Source organism: Perognathus longimembris, chromosome 1, assembly GCF_023159225.1.
Source record: "Perognathus longimembris pacificus isolate PPM17 chromosome 1, ASM2315922v1, whole genome shotgun sequence".
NCBI lineage: Eukaryota > Metazoa > Chordata > Mammalia > Rodentia > Heteromyidae > Perognathus > Perognathus longimembris.
The window spans coordinates 35,067,481-35,089,051 of NC_063161.1; the positions used below are offsets into that span (position 1 = coordinate 35,067,481).

Here is a 21,571-nt window from a genome sequence, read left to right on the forward strand (position 1 = left end):
TTACTGTAGCTTTTCCATGCCGTCAAGAGTCATTCTCTGCTCTTAGCTCCAAAAGTCTGAACCACTATTAGAAGGGCCAAATGTAGAATCTTTTATTTATCCACAAAGCAAGAACATGAAGTCCTTAGGAGAATCAAATCAATAAAGCAGAGGGAAGTGATGCTGGAGACAAATGCAAATGGATGCTCAAGTTGTTAAAATTACTATCTGCAATCGTCACCTATATTCATTAAAGTTCAGAGCTGGAAACAATTCTTATTTTTGCAAAACTGATCTCAAGAAATAGGAAATAAAGAGGTTAGACTCTTCTTCAAGGTGTTTTTACTTTATTAAAACAACTAAAGTTGTAAATTGTAGTCTACCAAAATTCTTGCCACATTATGTCATTTGATTCTCTTAAACATCCAGAATGACTGAATGGCTTTTTCATTGTCTTCCAAGGCCTGGATGATCAAGAAGCAAATGGCAAAGCCAGGACAGGATGTCCTAACCTCTGGATATGCCCCTCTTCTCTCCATAATGCAACTCACCATAAATTCAGATCTACGTTTCTTTATTTTATAAGTATCTCATTCATTCTCTTTGTGCTAGCACATGACCCCCAGCAGAAAGATTGGTCTATACGCACTTGGCCATCTTGCAGAGTCATTAAAAACATAAATACAAGTAACAAACAAGACCCAATACCAAAACATGTAGCAAAGAGAGTAAATAATGTAGATTTAAGAGAGCGAGAGAAAGAGAGAGAGAGAGAGATCATTTATGGTGATGGCTTTTACTCTTCTTAAATATTTGTTCCAAATAGTCATCCAGAGTTCCATGTTTTCTTTTTTTTTTAAACATTAACTCTATAAATATCTCCAGGGCTTTGTGGATTCTCATCAGATTTTGAACTATGGAACCTTTGTTAGGCTTTAGTGATGTATGAGGGGTGAATCATGGCTGTCCACACAGTTTATGACATAGTTGAGTGAAGCAAACTAGGGAAGTAATACCCTGGGTATTAAAGCTAGGGGGAGGCATGGTAACTTGGCTTCATTGATAGCTATTTTAAAAGATGTATTTATGATGAGTTTCTATCAGTGTTCTAACCAATAGCATCAGTTGCAGTCTCTTATTTAAAATGCATGAAGAGATAAGTTTGGTGAAAGACTTCATATTTTCTAATAGTACCTTAATTGTCATCACACACACACACACACACACACACACACACACACACACACACACACACACACAAACATCCCTGTAGATATCTAACTCTAGGTGCATTCAGGACCATTTAAAGTTCAAATAAATATTAGATAAAATAAGTTGCTTAAGTATAAATTTTTATAAGTAGAAATATTAACAAAAGCTTTAAGCATGTTAAACAAGGGTAGAGTGTTGAAATTGTATACCTCGAGATTCTGATGGTACTCCCTCCCTCCTCTCTTTCTTTCTTTCTTTCTTTCTTTCTTTCTTTCTTTCTTTCTTTCTTTCTTTCTTTCTTTCTTTCTTTCTTTCTTTCTTTCTTTCTTTCTTTCTTTCTTTCTTTCTTTCTCAGTTGTGGAGCATGAACTTGGGGCCTGGAAGCTGTCCCTGAGCCTCTTTGTGCTCAAGGCTAGCATTCTACCTCTTGAGCCACAGTGCTACTTCTTTTCGTTCTTCTTTCTTACTGTCTTTTTCATTAGTCCACACAGACACAGACATGAAAGCAGAGATACATGCTTGTCATTACCCAACCCAATTTACTCAGCACTTAAAGTAGTTTAACTGTCCCAAGTCCTGTACTAGATACTTTAGGAAAAGAGGAAATCACAGGTGAATCATGTGCAGCTCCACACTTGTTTCCTCCTACTTTCCAAGGAACACTCTGAAAGTAATTGTGAATTTCAATTGCGATTTGGGCTTATTCCAGGTTTCACTCTCCTGAGTAGCTGGGATTATAGATGTGAGCCTAAATTGCTGGCTCAAGGATTTTTTTGGTTAGTCATGGGATTTGAACCCAGGGCCTGGGCACTGTCCCTGAGCTATTCTGCTCAAGGTTAGTGCTCTGCCACTTTGAATGAACTACATCTCTACTTCCAGTTTTCTGGTTGTTAATCGGAGATAAGAGTCTCATGGACTTTCCCTCCCAGGCTGGCGATCCTCAGATCTCAATCTCCTAAATAGAAATGACAGGCATGAGCCAATGGTGCTCTGCTAGGAGTCTTTTTTTTTTTTTTGCCTGTCCTGGGCCTTGAACTCAGCCTGAGCACTGTAACTGGCTTCCTTTTGCTCAGGGCTAGCACTCTGCCACTTGAGCTACAGCACCACTTCTGGCTGTTTTCTATATATGTGGTGCTGAGGAATTGAACCTAGGGCTTCATGTATATTAGGCAAGCACTCTTGCCACTAGGCCATATACCCAACCCCTGGGAGTCTATTTTTAATAACAATTCTGCACCCCAAATCTAGCTTTTGGACCAAAGATGAACTAAACAGAGTTTATCATATTTCAAGTCTTGAATTCTTTCCCCTTTGCTATTGAATGAATGTGTCTTCAAAACATCATTTATGTACAATACAAAATTATATATGGGATAGTAATCTTGATATTTAAACTTGGCAAGTCAGCCAGCTCAGCTGAAGGAATTCCAGAACAGGAGGAAATGGAGTAATATTCTTTAAAGGTCCCCCTCTAATTCTGAAATTCTGTGCTTCTAAAGTGCAGATATTGATGGAGTTTCTAGGGACACAAAGTACAATAATAGTGTTTTCATCATCCTCATTCTCTTGTCTGCTTTTTTTTCAGTACTAGGATTTGAACTCAGGGCTTTGTGTTTGCTTTGCAGGCACTCTGCTACTTGAGACATCTAGTCTTTTTTCCTCAGATCATTTTCTATATAGAACCTTGTTTTTTGTTGGAGCTGGCTTGGGTTTTTAACTTTCTATTTACTGCCCACTATAGCTGGGATAATAGGTGTGTACAACCATACTGAGCTTTTTTGTGTCGATACAGTCTCATGAGCTTTGTTGCCCAGGCTAGTCTAAACTTTGACCATCCCAATCTTAGCCTCTCACTTAGCTGGGATCACATTAGTCTTAACTGGTATTTCCTTTTGTGTGTTTTTTTTTTTTTTTTTTTTTTTTTTTTGCCAGTTCTGGGCCTTGGACTCAGGGCCTGAGCACTGTCCCTGGCTTCTTCCCGCTCAAGGCTAGCGCTCTGCCACTTGAGTCACAGCGCCACTTCTGGCCATTTTCTGTATATGTGGTGCTGAGGAATCAAACCCAGGGCTTCATGTATACGAGGTAAGCGCTCTTGCCACTAGGCCATATTCCCAGCCCTTTTGTGGTAATTTTTAAAATCTTTTGACAAGCTGGCTTTAAAACAAAACATAAGAATAGTCATTTCATGAAGAAAGAGAAGTTACTTTGAGTGAGTTGGGGCACAGAGGGAGAAACTCTATTAAACCACATCCTTGTGAAAGTGAATTATTTATTGATGTAGTCTGTGGTCTACAGTTGTGTGTTGGGGAGAAGGCAGTATTTTACCATGTTATATTAGAAGGAAATTAAAGTGAAAAGGATATGAAATATATCCCTTAGAACTATAGGGTTAAACAAGGACACTTAACTCTACAGAGGAAAGAATTAAGAAAATATTCTGAAGTTTGATATTGACTTAGAATAATTATTACAAATATTAACTAATGTGACTAATGCAATCAGGAAGCTTATTTCACATACTTTACCTTCTCATTAGTTTGCTTATCAAAATTTTATTACTTATTATCTATCAGCCATGATAAGACTGACCTAGACTCAGTGTTACGAAAGTTAAATCCTAGTCTTGGAAATGACCTGAGAGAAAACAGAAGACAGAAAAAGAGAACTCAGAGTGAATATTCATTCCTTAAATGATAAAAGCCCAGATTCCTTCCCACACCACTGAAAGCAAATTTGTCATTTTTAAACATTTAAGTAGTAAAACTACTAGCACTTATTAATTTTGTGCAGGTTACTGGGCTTGAACTCATTGCCTTGTGCTTTGACTCAGCTTTTTTGCTTATTTCTAGTGCTCTACTGCTGAAGCCATGACTCTAGTTCTGGCTTTTTGCTGGTTAGTTGGAGATAAAAACCTCTCAGATTTGTCTGCTCTGGATGGATTTGAACTGTGATCCTCAAATCTTAGCCTCCTGGCTAGCTAGAATTATAGGCCTGTGTAACCAGTGCCTGGCAGTAAAAACATCATTAAAAATGTAATGTCTACAAAAAGAAATACAATATTCAGTTACTCAGGAGTTGGAGACTGGAAAATCACAATTCATTGGCAGCTCTTGCAAAAGTTATGATATTCTATCTCAAAAACAAGCCAGTTTAGCCATAGTGCTAAAACATCCCCAATTCCAGCTAGTCAGAAGGTTGAGATTGGAGGACTGTGGTCTGAAGCTGAGTGGGTGAAAGCCTGATACCTTACCTGAAAAATAAAAAATTAAAAAAGTCTAAAAGGGACACGAGTGTGTAACTCAAGTGGCTGAACACTTGTCTAGCAAGTGGGAAACCTTGAGTTCAATTGCTAGCACAGGAAGACACAGAGACACACGGAGAGATAGAGACAGAGAGACAGAAATAGAGACAGAGATATCTGACAACATTCTGTTGAAGAACTGCTCAATCTGATTATAATGGAACGTTCCATTTGCCATAATGGTTCTTGTGGTGAATTAGTGATTTAAATGGTTCTCAGATTGGAGCCTTTCAGATTTACAAAGGAACTATTTTCAAAAGAGGTCATTGCCTAAACAATTCCTTTAATCAACAGTCGGAGGATTTCCTCAACTGTTGATGCCAAATAAATGTCCTTCGCAAGGACTCCGATGGTACTATTGTACGTCACTTTCTTCACTCTACAGGGTTAAGAGGATCAAATGAATTCTTCAGTACAGAGTTTGTGTTTAAACAGTTCTTTTTCATCTTCTGGAAAGTGATTCCCAGACTTAATCAAGTCTCCTCTGCATATCATTAACTAATCTTAGCTTCTTCCTTTTTAATTTTTGATTTTTTTTAAAAATAGAAAGTTTAGGAAAACACAATTTATATATCCTCATATTTTTCTGTTAAAGTTGGGAAGGAAACTTGACTTAAAAGCAGGGACATTGTAAATAAAAAAAATCATTAGGACAAGAAGTTTTGATGCTATGTGAACTCGATTCTCTTAAATCGCAAGCTAAACCAAGCATGAGCTTTTGGTTTTGATTATAGTTTTACTTACTATTTTAATAAACATGAACTAGTATTCAAACATTTAATATCCTGCTGCTAAACTATTTCCAAAGTGTTCTCCAGCCTTTTTTTTTTAACGGCCTTTGTTTTAAAATTTTAATTTGTTTGGCTCAGTCTCACCTTAGACAGTTGTAGCCTCATGATAAACTCTTTTATAAGTTCATTTCCAGAATTGTAAGCAATCCCCTACCTCCTACCCCTCACCCCAGGCCTTTTCCAACTAAGTGTTTCCTCATGTGCCAAAGTTGCTGGTGCTGACAGCTTTCCTGCCTTGTTTTATCTGGTTCCCACAGCAAGTATGGGGAGACAAACAGAAGAATGTGTCCAGCATTGACCGGACACATCAAAACTTCAGGGATGGATACTCACAACTCCTCGAGGAAGCGGAGGCTGTGCAGGGGGTTCGGGAGTAGCTGAGTGATGTTGTTCATACTGAGGTCTCTGGAGGGGAAGACAGACAGCGTGTGAGGAGGGGTGGATGCCACTAGGAGACCCAGCTGTTCAATTTACACATGTCCAAGCCATACAGCATAGTGCATTCATTCCCCTGCTTGACATATGAATCACGATTCCCATCGCCCTTCCTTCCCTGCCAACCCCATGCACCCTCTATCGAATTAGAGACCCTAAGCGGAGTTCTCATAGCATTCCAAATAATTTAAACCATTCCTGGGCACGGCTGTAATTCTTCAGGTTTAAGATGATGTGTATGGGACAGCAAAGGAAGCAGACATAATTCAATTTTGTGTCTTGTCTTCCGTTGTGTGACAGAGAGACACGTCTCCACCATGCAACTCAACAAGTCTTGTTTCTCTGGGATTTTTTAAGCACCTTGTAAAAACAAATGTTTTGATTCAAAGAGACTTAAAACAAAACAACACAAAACCAGACAAAAAGCCTATTCCCTCCCTCTAACATGCTCCTTTTGCAGGTTCTCGGATTGCATTAAATAAGTGAAATGAACCATAAAACGAGGGTGTAAGGTGATCCGTCTTCGAAGCACCCTTCCTGCTGGGCCTGCACAGTAGTTCCTGGCACAGGAAACAACAAGCCACTTTGGGCAGAACTCAATCCATTTTTTGTTTTAAGTGAAACTCCGTGTAATTCGATTTTATTCTGTTTTTATTTCTTTATTTCTTTACTGTCTCTCACAGATCCCAAACAGCATCCCTAGTGATGGCTGTTTGTATCTCAGAAGCCAAAAGAATGACAGTGGAGCAGATATCCATCAAGATCAACTCCGGCTCCATATAGTCAGTTATAGGTTCTTGGGAGAAATGACTTGTTGCACCAACCTGAAGATTCAGAACTAATCTCAGGCTTGGACTCCATACTTAAATTTTTTTTTTTTTTTTGGCCAGTCCTGGGGCTTGGACTCAGGGCCTGAGCACTGTCCCTGGCTTCTTCTTGCTCAAGGCTAGCACTCTGCCACTTGAGCCACAGCGCCCCTTCTGGCCATTTTCTGTATATGTGGTGCTGGGGAATCGAACCCAGGGCCTCATGTATATGAGGCAGGCACTCTTGCCACTAGGCCATACCCCCAGCCCCATACTTAAAATTTTTATCTTTGGGTAAGGGTATGAAGTTTTTGTTGATGTTGTTTTACTTTGCTTTATTTTGTTTTGTGCTGACACTAGGGCTTGAACTCAGGGCCTGGGCATTGTTCTTTGGCTTTTTGTGCTTAAGGCTAGTGCTCTATGATTTGAGTCACAACTTCTACTTCTGGCTGTTTAGTGGCTACTTGTTGGTAAAAGTCTCAAGGACTTCTCCTGCCTGGGCTGTCTTTGAATTGCAAACCTTAGATCTCAGCCTCCTGAGTAGCTAGAATCATAGGTACGAACCATGGTCACCTGGCGAGTTGTATTTGTGTGTGTATGTGTGAGTTTTAAGGTTGTTCTTCAGTCAGTTTTATTCACTTATGCATTATTCACTCATACAACACATATTTGTTGGAAGAACAAGAGCTTTTCTTCAAGCTGAATTTCTCCTGTTATTGAATCAGGCACACCGACTGTTTGTGATGCTAAGAATTGAAGGATCATTCACTGTGTTTTTAAGATGTCACCAGTGTGTTCAGTATGTTCAGTGCTATGGAGTGTGGCTCTTGGCCTCTGAGAAAATGTTGCCCAAGCACCTGAGGGGCTTCAGAACCTGGCTTCATGCATCTATTTCCATCTTGATCTTATGTCATTTTCCTCTATGGAGCATGGCTTCCAGTTCCATGGACCTTCTTTCTGCTTCCCTTTGCATCTCTGTCTTCGTGTGTGCAATTCTCTTTCTCTGGCACACATTCTCCTCTCCATTTCCAAACAACCACTTCCCCATGACCTGCCCCACACCGCTAAAGGTCTAGTCCAACAGACCCTGGTATGTGTGATATAAACTCCCATCTTTCCATCTTGGCTGTTCTCTGTTTCAGCTGCCAGACTTTGATACTTGCACTATCAAAGCCTCATCTCCACACCATAGTTTTGCTCAGCTTGTGCTCTGATCACCTGGATCACTGTCTCCCAACACTCCGGACTTCTGAGACCTCATCTTTCATTTCAGTCCTTTGGCAAAACCCCAGCTTTAGAAAAAAAAAAACCCCACCATAAATTGTTCTTCCTATGATTGTGTGAGGCCAGTGTACTGAGTGCTACTAGGAAAGGAAAAAAAAAGTTCACAAATCTACAGATTAGTGACTATAAATTCATGGCCTTTGTAGTTTCCTGACACTGCTACACAATCTTATTATTTGTTATTGCTCAATTTACTCCTATGGGAATTGTTGCCAACCTTTACTAGTTGCCCTGAATCTCTTAATTAACTACTACTTCCATCATGCCAGTGGGACCCTCCCACCTTACTTCATGGAAATAACTTCAAAGCACTGAAGATGAAATCAGCCAACATTTGAATTCTCTTTTGTTTCTTGCTTACTCTACCCAAACCTGTCTCCTCACTCAGCCTTCCCCAGGGGTCCTGTACCTTTCAGTGTGCTAAAGCTCATTGTTCCTTGCCATGAATTAAATGTTTGTGTTTCTCTCAAATTCAGATTTTAAAATTCCTAATCCCCCAAAGGGCAGTGTTTGGAGATGTGGAATTTGGAAAGTACTTAGAACAGGAAGGTGCAACACTCAGTGATAGAATAAGGTCTTCATAAGAACAGACAGAGAAGTCAAGAATGGTGGAACATGTTATAACCTCAACACTTAGTAGGCTGAGGCTTAAGGAATTTGAGTTTTCCAATTCAAGGCAAGCCTGGTCGACATAGCATCAACTTGTGTTTAAAAAGACAAACAAACCAGACACTGGTGTCTAACACCTATAATCCTAGCTACTCAGGAGGCTGAGACCTGAGGATCAAGGTTCAAAGCCCGCCAGGGTAGGAGAGTCCATGAAACTCTTATGTCCAATGAATCATCAGAAAATTGGAAGTGGTGCTGTGGCTCAACGTGACAGAGTGCTAGCCTTGAGCGAAAGAGCTCAGGGACAGTGCTCAGGTCCTGAGTTCAAGTCCTAGGACCGACAAAAAAGACAACCTATACAAGCAAATAAATAATCTCTAAAGCTCCAAATTAAAACAAATATAAAACAACTAGACGTGAGAGCTCTCTGTTGTTGCCATTTGAGGATACAATGAGATGACCACCTGAAAACTGAGGAAACTATCTGATCTTGGACTTTGAAGCATGTGGAACTGGGAGAAATGAATGATTTTTGTTCAAGTCATCTAGTCTATGCTAAATTGTTATGGAAGCTGGAACTAAGATATTCCATGAATAATTATTGTTTCCTCAAATCAATCTTCCTTTCTTTCCATCCACTTTACCTACCTCTTCTCTCCTTACTATGTGGTTGCTGATCTTAATCATCTCTAAACCAGTCATCTGAGATGACCCTCCAATTCTGTGGCTAGCTGCTACCACTCTTGTCTTTCTGGCTTCATTCCCCCAAAAGACAACTGGAGAGATGTTTAAAAAGATGACAACACAGAATTAGCCAAATCACCACTCTACTTAAAATCTAATGACTCTCCAACATTCTAAATGAAGCCTGTATTTCTTACATTGCATAGAAGCTCCACTGAGGGGCACTTTACCAATCTGGAATATTGATTCTAATTCACCTTTCAAGATTTAGGCCAGGTGACATTTCCTCCTAGATTCCCTTCCCAAATGGTAATGTTAATGTAGATGATTTGCTCACCCTCTTCTCATATCACCCACACACTTAAGAGAAATGTGTGTGTGTGTGTGTGTGTGTGTGTGTGTGTGTGTCCGTCTCCCATGAAATGCTTTCATTCTTCATGGTTAGTGACCACTTTTTCCCATCAGAGAACTTCAATTCTTAGTTGAGTCTTGCAATACTGGACTTCCTCCTATTGAATCGAGCCCTCTCCTTACGACTACAGAGATGATCTTATCCAAGTCACCATTTAAAAAACCTTGCTTCTGGGAAATCTAGAAAAGTCCCCAAATAAACTCATAGGGAGAAAAATCTCTTTGTGCCCATCTTCCACGGTGATTCCTTGTTCATAAGGAGGTTCCAGCTTCTGTTGATCCTATGATTCTTCCTTAGAGATTCCTTAAAGACTCTCATTGATTGAAAAGTCCCTTCCAATCCCCAGGCCTAGGCACAAAGACTTGTTTTGCTACATCTCACTTCTTTATGCTCCTTTGTCCCCTCCGTTCCTTCTCTTTCTTTTATCCCTTTCATGTGATATTACCTTTAAAAAACATTTTTAATTAAACTTTTTTTCTTTATTGTCAAAGTGTGGCACAGAGGGGTTACAGATTCATATGTAAGGCAATGAGTACATTTCTTATGGATATGTTTTGAGAGGGATGACTATACCAAGAAACTCAGCCCACCACCTGATATTCCAGCCATCCATGTTTAAGGCATGGAACAGGAATCAGTGAACAAGAGGCCCTTTCTCATGGTGTTACTATTAAACAACTTAAGACAACCATGGTAACATCAAATTCTGGGATTCTTTATTTGGCTGTAGCCAAAGATGAATATTTTCCTCTTTAGAAGCTCAGGGCAATTCCTGTCTCTTCCATGTACCATGATTTTGAATTTGTCTGGAGAGATTCAGTAGCATTGCTCTCTGCCAGATGCCTTTGTTAACAATGAATCCAGGCTCGAGGAATTCCAGCACTTTTTAATTGATGATTTTCAAATAGGCTTCTAGAAAAAAGCTTTCTTCTGAATTGCAAAAGAAAGGTACAAGCTGGAACAGCATTTTATGATATATGAGTAACAGTAAAGAAATTTCTGCATATTTTCTTATGTTATTGTTTCTAACTCCAAAACAATATATCCTTTAAAATATATAAACTGTATGTCCAGCCTGAGGCATTTTCAGTATAAATATGATGCTTAAACTAGAATGAATCTAGAAGTTCTTTTCAGAGACCCTCTTGTTTCCCTTCACTCACTACTTCCCACCCAAAGCAACCAGGTTCTTGACCGAGGATTTTATATTAGATTTCTTTGTATTGTGTGTTTGTTTGCAGTACTGGAGTTTGAACTCAGGGCTTTACTTTATACTTGCTGGGCAGGTGATCTGTCCTTTTTTTTTTTTTTTTTTGCCAGTCCAGGGTCTTGAACTCAGGGCCTGAGCACTGTCCCTGGCTTCTTTTTGCCCAAAGCTAGTACTCTACTACTTGAGCCATAGCTCCACTTCTGGCTTTTTTTGTTTATGTGGTGCTGAGGAATTGAACCCAGGGCCTCATGCATGCTAAGCAAGCCGTCTACCACAAGGCCACATTCCCCAGCCCTGGGCAGGTGATCTACTGCCTAAGCTACTCCATCAGACTTGTTTTTTAAAATCTTTCTATAAGTGAATGCCATGTGTGCATGTGTGTGGTTGTACATGTGTATGGGGGCAGGTTCTTCTGTCATGTTTAATAGGTTTATTCATGTGTCACACATAGCAAAGTTTATTCATTTTCAGTGCAACACAGCATTCCATTTTACAATGAAACTTCAATATGTTTTTCTTCTCAATGGTTGAAAGACACTTGAGTTGTTTTTTGTTTGTGCTACTGTGAATAGTACTGCTGTAATCACCCTTAAACTTATCTTCTATAACACGTCAGTGGGGCTAGGAATATGGCCTAGTGGCAAGAGTGCTTGCCTCTTATGAAGCCCTAGGTTCGATTCCTCAGCACCACATATACAGAAAATGGCCAGAAGTGGTGCTGTGGCTCAAGTGGCAGAGTGCTAGCCTTGAGCAAAAGGAAGCCAGGGCCAGTGCTCAGGCCCTGAGTTCAAGGTTCAGGACTGGCCAAAAAAAAACACCCCAAAACCCAACCACGTCAGTGTACATTTCAGGCAAGTATGTATGTGGGGATGAAATTACTAGGTCTTGGTATACATGCATATGTTCAATGATAGACATTGCCAAATCAGTGTCTAAAGTAGTTATATTAGCTGGGTCACACTTGTAATCCTAACTACTCAGGAGGCTGAACTCTGAGGATTTGGTTTGAAGCCAATCTGGACAGAAGAGTTCATGAAACTCTTATCCTCCAATGAACTACCAAAAAACCAGAAGTGGAGGTATGGTTCTAGTGCTAGAGTACCAGCCTTGAGAGAAAAAGAAAATTAAGAATACAAGGCCCTAAGTTTATATTCCCCAGTATTGGAAGGAAGGAAAGAAGGAAGGGAGGGAGGGAAGGATAAAATGAAGGAAGGAAGGAAGGAAGGAAAGAAGGAAAGAAGGAAAGAAGGACGGAAGGGAGTTCTATTGACATGCACTCTCACCAAGTAGAATGAGAAAAACAAATATTTCACAACTATTGTTTGCATTTGTTGTCACCCAAATTGGTATCATTTACCTTAAAAAAAGTTTTTAATCATTTGGTAGGTCTACAATGGCATGTCATTTTGGCTTTAAACTCTATTTCCCTAAATTGAACTAGGAAGCTAGAGGGAACAGTTAGGGTTGGGATAGATGGTGTAGGAGGAACAATGATAAAAGAGGTGACACTGATCAAGATACATTGTACTCATAAATGGACATGCTGAATTGAAACCCATTTGTACAATGCCTTAAAGACAATAACAAAATAATGACTTTTCTCTCATGAGTTGGAATATGTCTCCTGCCTTTCAAGTTACCCCTTTTTGCAAAGGGGTCAACAGAATACTTAATCTTACTTGATGACCTTCAATTTAGAGATAAAACATGCTTGTTGTAAGTTAAACTATAAATTGATACTAATTCTTCCCTCCTCTATGATTCCTCCTGGGATTCAAAGATACTCTCTGAAGAGGTAGGTAACCTAGTTAAAAGCACATGTTCCAAAGCTATTCTGCCTTAGCATCTTGGCTTGCTACTGCTGAACTGAGTAGCATGGCAAATTAATATCTTTTTGCTTCAGTTCTTCCATTTATAATCAACCATGAAATGGGAGATAATGATGGTATCTACTCACAAACAATGCTATGATAAAGAATTGAGGTACTTTATGTAAAATTTGCTTAAATTCGACATGGTACAGTATAAGTACTACCTATTTTGCTCTTATAACAGAATCTGTGAATGCTTTTACAAATTGCGTGTGTGTACTTTGTGTGTGTACCTTGTGTGTACTGTTGTCTCACGACAGTGTCTGGTGCTAGGCAAGATCCCATCAGCGGTTGGTCAAATCATAATTCACTAGATTAAGTTAATCTTTCTCTAAACATTTCTGTACATACATGACAGTAAAAATGGACTGTTTTATTGTCCCAATGAATACTGAAGTTGATACAAGAAGTATGTTTCTGTACATTTTTTCTCTGGAAGGGAAAGGATTCAGAGATTTCCTATGTCTGGGACTTGCTAGAATCATCCAGATGAAAATCCAAGCCTGAATGTGATACATCTGCACTAAACACTGCAGGTCAAGTGGCTGGCTCAAGACCATCACCCTGTAGTAATCTACCAGTTTAAGTCCACTCATTCTTCATTGATTTCCAGTTTATCTACTTCCTACTTCCATTTCTGTCCCCCTCCATAGAATTCCCCATACAACAGCAGAAGTTTTACCCAAGATAGACCTAGGTAATTCCTTGGCACTGCCTAAAATCCTCCAGTGGATGGTCATTTGCTCTTAGACGAAAACCAGATGCCTGACGAACTTATCCTGCGTCTCTGTCCCTTCACTCTCTCCACTTTGGTTATACCAACCACCCTGTAGCTCCTATACTTCATCTTTTCCTATACCCTATCTTTTCACAGAATTTTTCTATGCATTTATTTTATTCACAATACTTATGTGCACTCATCCTTCCTTCCAATGGTTGGTCCTTCTTCATTCTGAAATCCCACTTTTACCCATAAGCTCTCTTGACCTCTAAAGAGTCCCTTTTCATTGTTCTGTGTTCTGTTTCTTGTCTCTCCCTGCCTTTAAACTCTCGCTAGTTCTTTTCCATTTGAATAGTTGCGGTCATGTCTTTCTTTACTTCCTGTCTTCCTTTCTTAAATGTCCTGAGAGTGTGGGTGTTCTAAATCACCAGCTTTTAGCACAGCTTCTGGCACATGGCTGACACTCAATAAATACTCTGGCTGAGTGAGTGACGGTCTGCATGAATGCTTCATTCTCTAACAGTATTCCTTCCGTTCTCATTTCTGGGAAGGTGATTTTGAATAACTGTTTTTGTGAGTCTGGGAGGATAATGTGGTGCAAACAGTAGAGAAAACTGTGCATTGACACTGTGTTTCTTTTAACTAATTGATTAAAACATACCTTATGCAGTTGCCACCATGCTGATCTGTGTAATCAAAATATGTGAATAGACAGGTGATAGAAAAATGGAACACAACAGGGCTCACTGTTTAATTTTAAAAGTAGTTTCCTGTTGAACATAGATTTAGAAATATAATTACATTTTAAATCAAGTGGGACACATATGATTGCATAGATGCACAAACTCCTTCTCAAATGAATAATTTTCCCTTAAAATGAAAGATATTTTACTGTTCATACTTTACTCATGCGAAATACAAAGGTAATATTTATAAAGAATATTATGAATGCCTATGAGGTGCCCATAATATGCTTACTGAGCTAATTTCTGCCATGCTTTCAAGGACTTTAAACTAAAAACAAAGTAGTAAATAAAAGAATGTAATTCTTTAAGGGAACAAAATGCTACAAGATGAGTTCTGTATTTAACTTCCAAAAGCTTGATTTAAATATTCCTTTCCTTTAAACTAAAATAATCTTGTGAATATTGTCTTGCATTAGAAATTCAAGAGGAGGGGCTGGGAATATGGCCTAGTGGCAAGAGTGCTTGCCTCGTGTACATGAAGCCCTGGGCTCAATTCCCCAGCACCACACATATAGAAAATGGCCAGACGTGGTGCTGTGGCTCAAGTGGCAGAGTGCTAGCCTTGAGCAAAAAGAAGCCAGGGACAGTGCTCAGGCCCTGAGTCCAAGGCCCAGGACTGGCAAAAAAAAAAAAAAAAAGAAATGTGAGAGGAAAAAAACCCCATTTCTTCCTATCATAATTGTATTTTGCAACTAGGCTATGGGAATAATTTCCTAGGTTAATATTTGTCATTATCTCAATCAGGGACTGATTGATTAATTCTGGAGTTACTATTCAATTTCAGAGCACTGTTTTTGCCTTTCAATTAACCAAGATTCCAGTAGAGGGAGCAGAATCAACCATTAGTGAAGACAGATTTCGGAAACTCAAAAAAGGAGTATGAAAAAGACCGAGTAATTTGAGAAACATGTAAGACTTCATAGTAACTACTAATAACAAGGCTTATTTACTCCCTTTCTGAACTATTCTATTATAAAGGCATTTGTCTGACTTCCCTTAACATCTGCTACAGAACATTCGTTTTTCATCCTGACAAAGGTCTTGAGAGCTAGCAAGAGAATGATACACTTTCAAACGAAGTTATTGGACCAATTGTTATTGGTTCAATCAGTTACGAAGCTTAAACAAATGTAAAAAAATGAGTTCAACATTTCAAGTCTTTTAGACCAAGTTTAAAGTACATATAAAATAAGAAATTCAAAAGGCCAATGTAAATTACAGTAAATATATAATTACTTATTAGCTGACAAAAGATAGAAGAGTAGCTGGCTGCTGGTGGCTCATGCTTGTAATCCTAGCTACTTTCCTAGACTGAGATCTGAGGATCATGTTTCAAAGCCAGCCCAGGCAAGAAAGTCCATGATACTCTATCTCCAACTAACCACCCAAAGCTGGAAGTGAAGTGTGACTCAAGTGATAGAGTACTAGCCTTGAGTAAAAAAGCTTTGAGACAGTGCCTAAGCCCAGAGATCCCAGTGCTTGCAACACAACAAAACAGAAGAGTGAAAAAGGGGAAAGCCTCAAAAAAGGGAAAACACATTTGTATCTTTATGGTGAGTCCAGTAGAAGGAACTGAGTCATAAGTATATATTTGAAAAGTGCATGTTGGTGATTAAGCTAAAAGGGCAGCAAGCAGCAAGAACTGTAACTGAGAAAATGCGATTACAAACCTGATGAGAGATTACGCAGTAAGAAGTAGAAAGCTGTAGCATGCATGGAGATTTACTATGGCCTGTCACATTGCCAATACACCTATTCCAGAGTTGGGGTGAACATGAAGCCTTATGACTATATGGAACAGTCCTAGCTATTATGTCCCATTCAAAAAGAAAATCTCTGAGAGAGGGAAGATAGGAGAATAGAACATAGCCAGCATATTCCTAAGTCTCTTAGAAAGGGAAACAAACATCATCTGAATGACTATAGGAAGACGTTCTGGAGTGGAAAGGAAAAGGGGAGGGGGGTGGCAAGGGGCAACAGTAAACAGAAGGCACAGACCAGGTGAAATACAGAAATAGTGAACTTTAGATTTACAAAAGAAACAGTACAAAATGACAGGGTGTGGAGAGAATTCCCCACAGTGGTCCTGCAAGCAAAAGTAAAAGAAAGCCTTGGAAGTCCCTACAAATACATAAGCTGTTGTTCAGCAAAAATAAATTTCAAGATGGTGGACCTGTATACATATAGCACACAAATGTGAGAAAAGCCCCCATCCCTAGGTCATTCATAGCTTGCTCACTGGTGGCATGGAGGGGTGTCATTATAGGAGAGTCTTAAGAGTCCAACCTTACAGCAAGAGAAAGTAGAAGACCCTGCTCTGGACTTCCAAAGGGCCCCTTTCCATGGTTTATGGCATGAACTCATTTGCTTATTGACTCATTCCTTGTCATTTTCTCTTGTAAGTCATTTTACAATTTTAACATATATATTCTAATTTTCTTTCTTTTTTGGGGGGGGATGAGGTTTATGCTTTTAAACATTTTCTTGCCTCTTAACGTACACATATATTTAAATTGTTGCATTTTTTTTCTGATACATTAGCAGGAATCACATGCCACCTATTTATTTATTTATTTATTTATTTATTTTTGCCAGTCCTGGGCCTTGGACTCAGGTCCTGAGTACTGTCCCTGGCTTCTCTTTGCTCAAGGCTAGCACTCTGCCACTTGAACCATAGCACCACTTCTGGTTGTTTTCTATATATGTGGTGCTGGGGAATCAAACCCAGGGCTTCATGTATATGAGACAAGCTCTCTTGCCACTAGGCCATATTCCCAGCCCATACATGTCACCTATTTAAACATATGCTTATTTTAGGTATAATGTTTTATTTTCCCAATTCCCACCAGCTTGATTAACAATAGCTCCTAGTCACACTTAGGAACTTTACTTTCCAATATGTTCTTCTCAAAACCAATCTGAAATTCAGCCTTGGCTGGAAGAGTTCATAGGCATCCTATGATCTAGTCATTTTGACACAATATGGGGTCTGCTGTGTACCTTTTCTCCTGTGCTGACATGCCCCAGTGATGTGCCAAGATACTATCAATGATACTATCAGCTGTCTGAGATCCTTAATTCAGACATTTCTTACTTGATATTGGCCATGGCCAATGGCTACCACCACGGCCAGTGCTTCTCTCCTGACTCTAACTCTTCAATAAAGCACAGTTCCCTATTGGAATCTGGCTATTGCCCTGGCTAATATTTATTAGAAGGGCTCTAGATCTTTCACAGAATCTCCCTTAGTCAAGCTTGACTTTCATTGCAGCCACAACTTGGGTACAAATTAAGAAAGTTACCCAGAATGATTCTGCTTATTCTATAATGACTCTGAAAAACATGTCTTTATGTGTCTATAATACTATCAGCCCATTTCCAATGTCAAAAGAAGGCAAGGCGAGCATGGGTGGTGCTCTAGCTGGTGAGTTTGGGTGACTTGACTGACCATCTATGGATTGGGTTGGATGAACAGTGTCCTAATTTCCCTCATGAACATATAAATCCTATTTGACCTTCTCAAAGAAGATAACTTCCTGAAGAGAGAGATTCTGAGTATCAGTCTTCACATTGGCAATTTCTTTGTCTTATTAGAATCTTTGTGCTATTTTTTTCAAAGTCTGAGCATTAAGAGAGTAAAACATCCAAGGAGGAGATGAGATCTATAACATAAATATCTTCTAACATTTTTCCTGAACTTTAAAAAGATTGTACAAGGAGTTATAACTTAACATGCCCATATAATTGTCGAGTGCTTCTTGGTCGTCCATCATTCTCCCCCATCCTATCTGCTAAAGCCTTTTCTTTTCTAGTTAAGAAAAAAAGGTATATTTTTCTTTGTCTTATGAGGTGTACCTTCCCATAAAACCTATCTTCTCATAAAAAATGAATTCAAATCTTAGCTGGTTGAGAATTAATCTCTTCTTTCACTAAATTTGTAAATAATTGCCCTTTTACTTGTGTGAAATAATCATCACTTAAACAATTAATTGCAAATTTTGTACTTTTGGTGGCACTGGCAGTTTCCTCTGAGTCTTGATGAGATATGACGGTTGCATTGCTGGTAGGAATACAGTATGCATAAGAACATGGAGGTATAAGAGAATAGGCTGTTTTCCAGAAACTACAAAACAAGCTGGCAAAGTTGAACGGAAGTGCTTAGGCTGCAACATGACCCATTATGAAGCCCCCAAACATCAGGCCCAGAACCTGTTTGAGCTGGCTTTCTGTGACATAGTGAGGAGCTCAGATTGTCCTTCAGGCTCTGAGAGTCATCCTCAGTTATTAAAGCAGGGAAATGATGTCATCTTTGGATTTAGTAAATATCTTGAGTGGTGGATCATTGTCCTTGTTTTAAAATCAAGACTTAAAAGAGGAGTGATGTTTTGATTTTGGAAACTGTGTCATGTATTCTTATTACTCTTTTTTCTTGTAATGAAAATTGTATTTCTTGGGTCATTTTTTGTGCATATTTCATAGCCACTTTGAATGAGACACACTAACAGGCTTTAGAGCAATTTTCATATTTTCTTTCTCTGTGTGCTTTAGCAATCTTTCCGGATGCAGTTTTAGGAGACTTGTATCTCTGCTAGTCTCAGACCGTAAGAAGCTTCTTGAACCCTACTTGCAATTCCAATTAGTCATAGATCAAAACATTAATGCGGACAGATTAAAGCAGAAGCCCTCATGCTTTATTTCCTAATATCATCTGTCTCTGCTTTGAAAAGCACACCAACGGAATCTTCCGCATCTATACACCCCAAAGGCAACTTAATCTCCCCTAGCCGACATGAAAGCTTGAAAGTAACTCTATGCTATGATGTAGTTTTCCTCCTTTTCCAACCTCAAGCCTTATATAATTCACTTTTTATCAGCTTCATACTAGTAGACGATCAGTTGCCACATTGTTTATACTTTTTAACATCCTCTGAAACTTTCCAAGATTAAGTTAAGTAAATTGACCTTTTTATACATTGACAAGTGAAACTGAACAGAGGCATAATCTAGAGTGTTTTAACATGTTGCTTTGTATTCTTTAACATTAATACTAGACTTTCTGTGTGTGTGTGTGTGCATGCACACACGCGCACCCACACATGCACACACACATGCATATGTGCATGCCAGTCCTGGGGCTTGAACTCCGAGCCTGGGTGCTATCCCTGAGCTTTGAGCTTTTTCTCTTGAGTGCTCAACTTGAGCCATAGCTTTACTTTCAGTCTTTTGGTGGTTAATTGGAAATGAATCTTATAAGCTTTCCTGCCTGGGCTGACTTCTGACTGTCATCATCTGATCTCAGCCTCCTGAGTAGTTAGTATTATAGGCATGAGCCACCGGTACCTGACTTTAAAATAAATTTTCTTTAGAACTGGGTTTCCTACCCAGATTGAAGCTTATCTTTATCTTTATTTTTATTGCCAGTACAAGGCAATGAACTCAGGGCCTTGTGCTTATTCAGCCTATTTGCCTTCCTGGTATTTAACCACTTGATCCATTACCAGCCCAGCTTTGTTTTTCTGGTCATTTGGGGGATGGAATCTCACAGACTTTTCTACTTAGGACGGCTTCATACAGAGATCCTCCAGACCTCAACTTCCTAAGTAGCTAGGATTATAAGCATGAGCCACTGGAGCCCTGTTAAAGCTTATCTTTTAAAATACAGAAATACTTTTCAACCTTAAGATTTCACACGGAAGAATATATAGATTTTACTGTTTATTGTGTTCTCAAAAATAATTTAAATTGGGTTCCCATAAATAGTAATCATTCATGGTCCCCATTATATAAACATCAGCACCTGCTTTGGGTCATCTCTTGAAACTACTGAGTGATATCTGCACGATTCCTTGTCTGCACATCAGATAATGACAGATGGCTTTAAAAAATCTTTAGCTTATAAATCTTTGGTTCTAATTTGGAATTCTGCAATGGAATGGCTATTAAGGTGGTAAGACTTGAAGCTATTAACAAAGAGTGAAAGGTGTTTTCTTGGTATTTAAACTTTATTTAATTGCAACATAGTTAAATGTACATTCAGAAGCTAAATAACTAAGCTTAACAGAACAATACATACAAGAAAACAAATAGGATTAGAAAGAGAGTGAGTGTCTCCTTTTTTGAAAAGACTTTAGTGTATGTATCATGCTTAGAAGCAGGACTTAATACTTATCTTCCTGGTGAAGACTCCTATTTTTTAATTGTTACAGGTGAAGAAAGTCTATTATTTTGAGATTTGAGGATTTGTAGTTAAGTGTTTTGTAAGTTATTTTGTTTCACATGTAATAACAAAACACTAGCAATCTACTACATTGCACATTATGTTTTGAAATGAAGCATGGATTAAGGTATCACCCCAAATTTGCCCTTGCTTTTAGCCAAATACTAAAATCATTTAAAAATGAATTAAGTAGTCAGATAGTAGAAACAAGTGCAAAAAATACTATTCATTTTTCAGTTTCTTTCTGGAAATTCAGCTTGCCATATTAAGTTATTTATTATCATTCAACAAACTTATAAATATAACTTCTGGCAATATTCAGGTTCGAATTCAGGGCTTATTGCTTGCTTGTGTTTGGCTGGTCACTTTACAGATAGAACCTAGCAAGTTTTTCTCCCCAGGTTGGCCACAAACCACTGTCCTCCAGATGTAAGCCTCTTGAGAAGCTAGGATTACAGATGTGAACCACTGCCAACTGACTAACAAGTCTTTTCAAACTGTTAGAAAATGTGAATATCAAAGTATGTTATGTAATTTCTGCTCACATCCTGACTAATTCACTCACCCTGTCATTTACTTCTTCAATCAATATTTGTAGAGCACTTTCTATGTGCCAGGCACCTAATAAGTACTAAGAATACAAGATCCAAGAAACTGTGGCCACTAATGAAGTCTTTCAGAGTAGATTATAATCTCTTACAGAAGAAGACTTAATGAGAATGAAGCACAAAAATATGATCCTGTTCAGACATGAGGTGTTTATAGTACTGCATATGGGCCAATAGATAGATTCATTGAATAATCTTAGAGAGACAGAATTTAACCTGGAGCTATAAAGTTTGGTCCCAGATGTTCCACTGAGCTCTGCCCTCTACCAAGGATTAGTTTTGCATTGTCGATTTTGATCATAGGATGTGCTCCATACAACTAGCTCGTGCTGTGTGTGCCTGTGCCATGTGTAACACATTTTTTTGCTACTGACTACAGTGATTGAAGTCAGATGTTATAAGCTCTCCTTTAGCCAGTGTTCCTCATGCGTTATAATGCTGGTGTTGAGAGACAAGGATGACACCTTTGTGATGAAGACCCCCCAAGCTTATCCTTTCTCAGGTTATATTTATTTAACAGCATTCTCCAGACAAAGGCCCTGCCTAGTTTCCATTTCAAAACCATATTTCTTACTGTCAGATCTGCTTAGTTTGATGTGGGAGATGTGTTTGAATAAGAGAAGTTCTGTGGGGGTCAGCATACACATTCTTTCCAGGTGTGAGTAACCTGTTTGTTGGGTATGTA

At 38.9% G+C, this 21,571-nt stretch overlaps 1 protein-coding gene across 1 annotated transcript in view; it reads right to left on the reverse strand.

Moving 5' to 3' along the window:
• Lgr5 (leucine rich repeat containing G protein-coupled receptor 5) overlaps window positions 1-21,571 on the reverse strand; it is a 111,774-nt gene that overhangs the window by 57,429 nt on the left and 32,774 nt on the right. Inside the window, exon 2 of the mRNA XM_048359449.1 lies at window positions 5,617-5,688. Coding sequence (XP_048215406.1) covers window positions 5,617-5,688 — 72 coding nt within the window. The remainder of the gene's footprint in view (window positions 1-5,616; window positions 5,689-21,571) is intronic.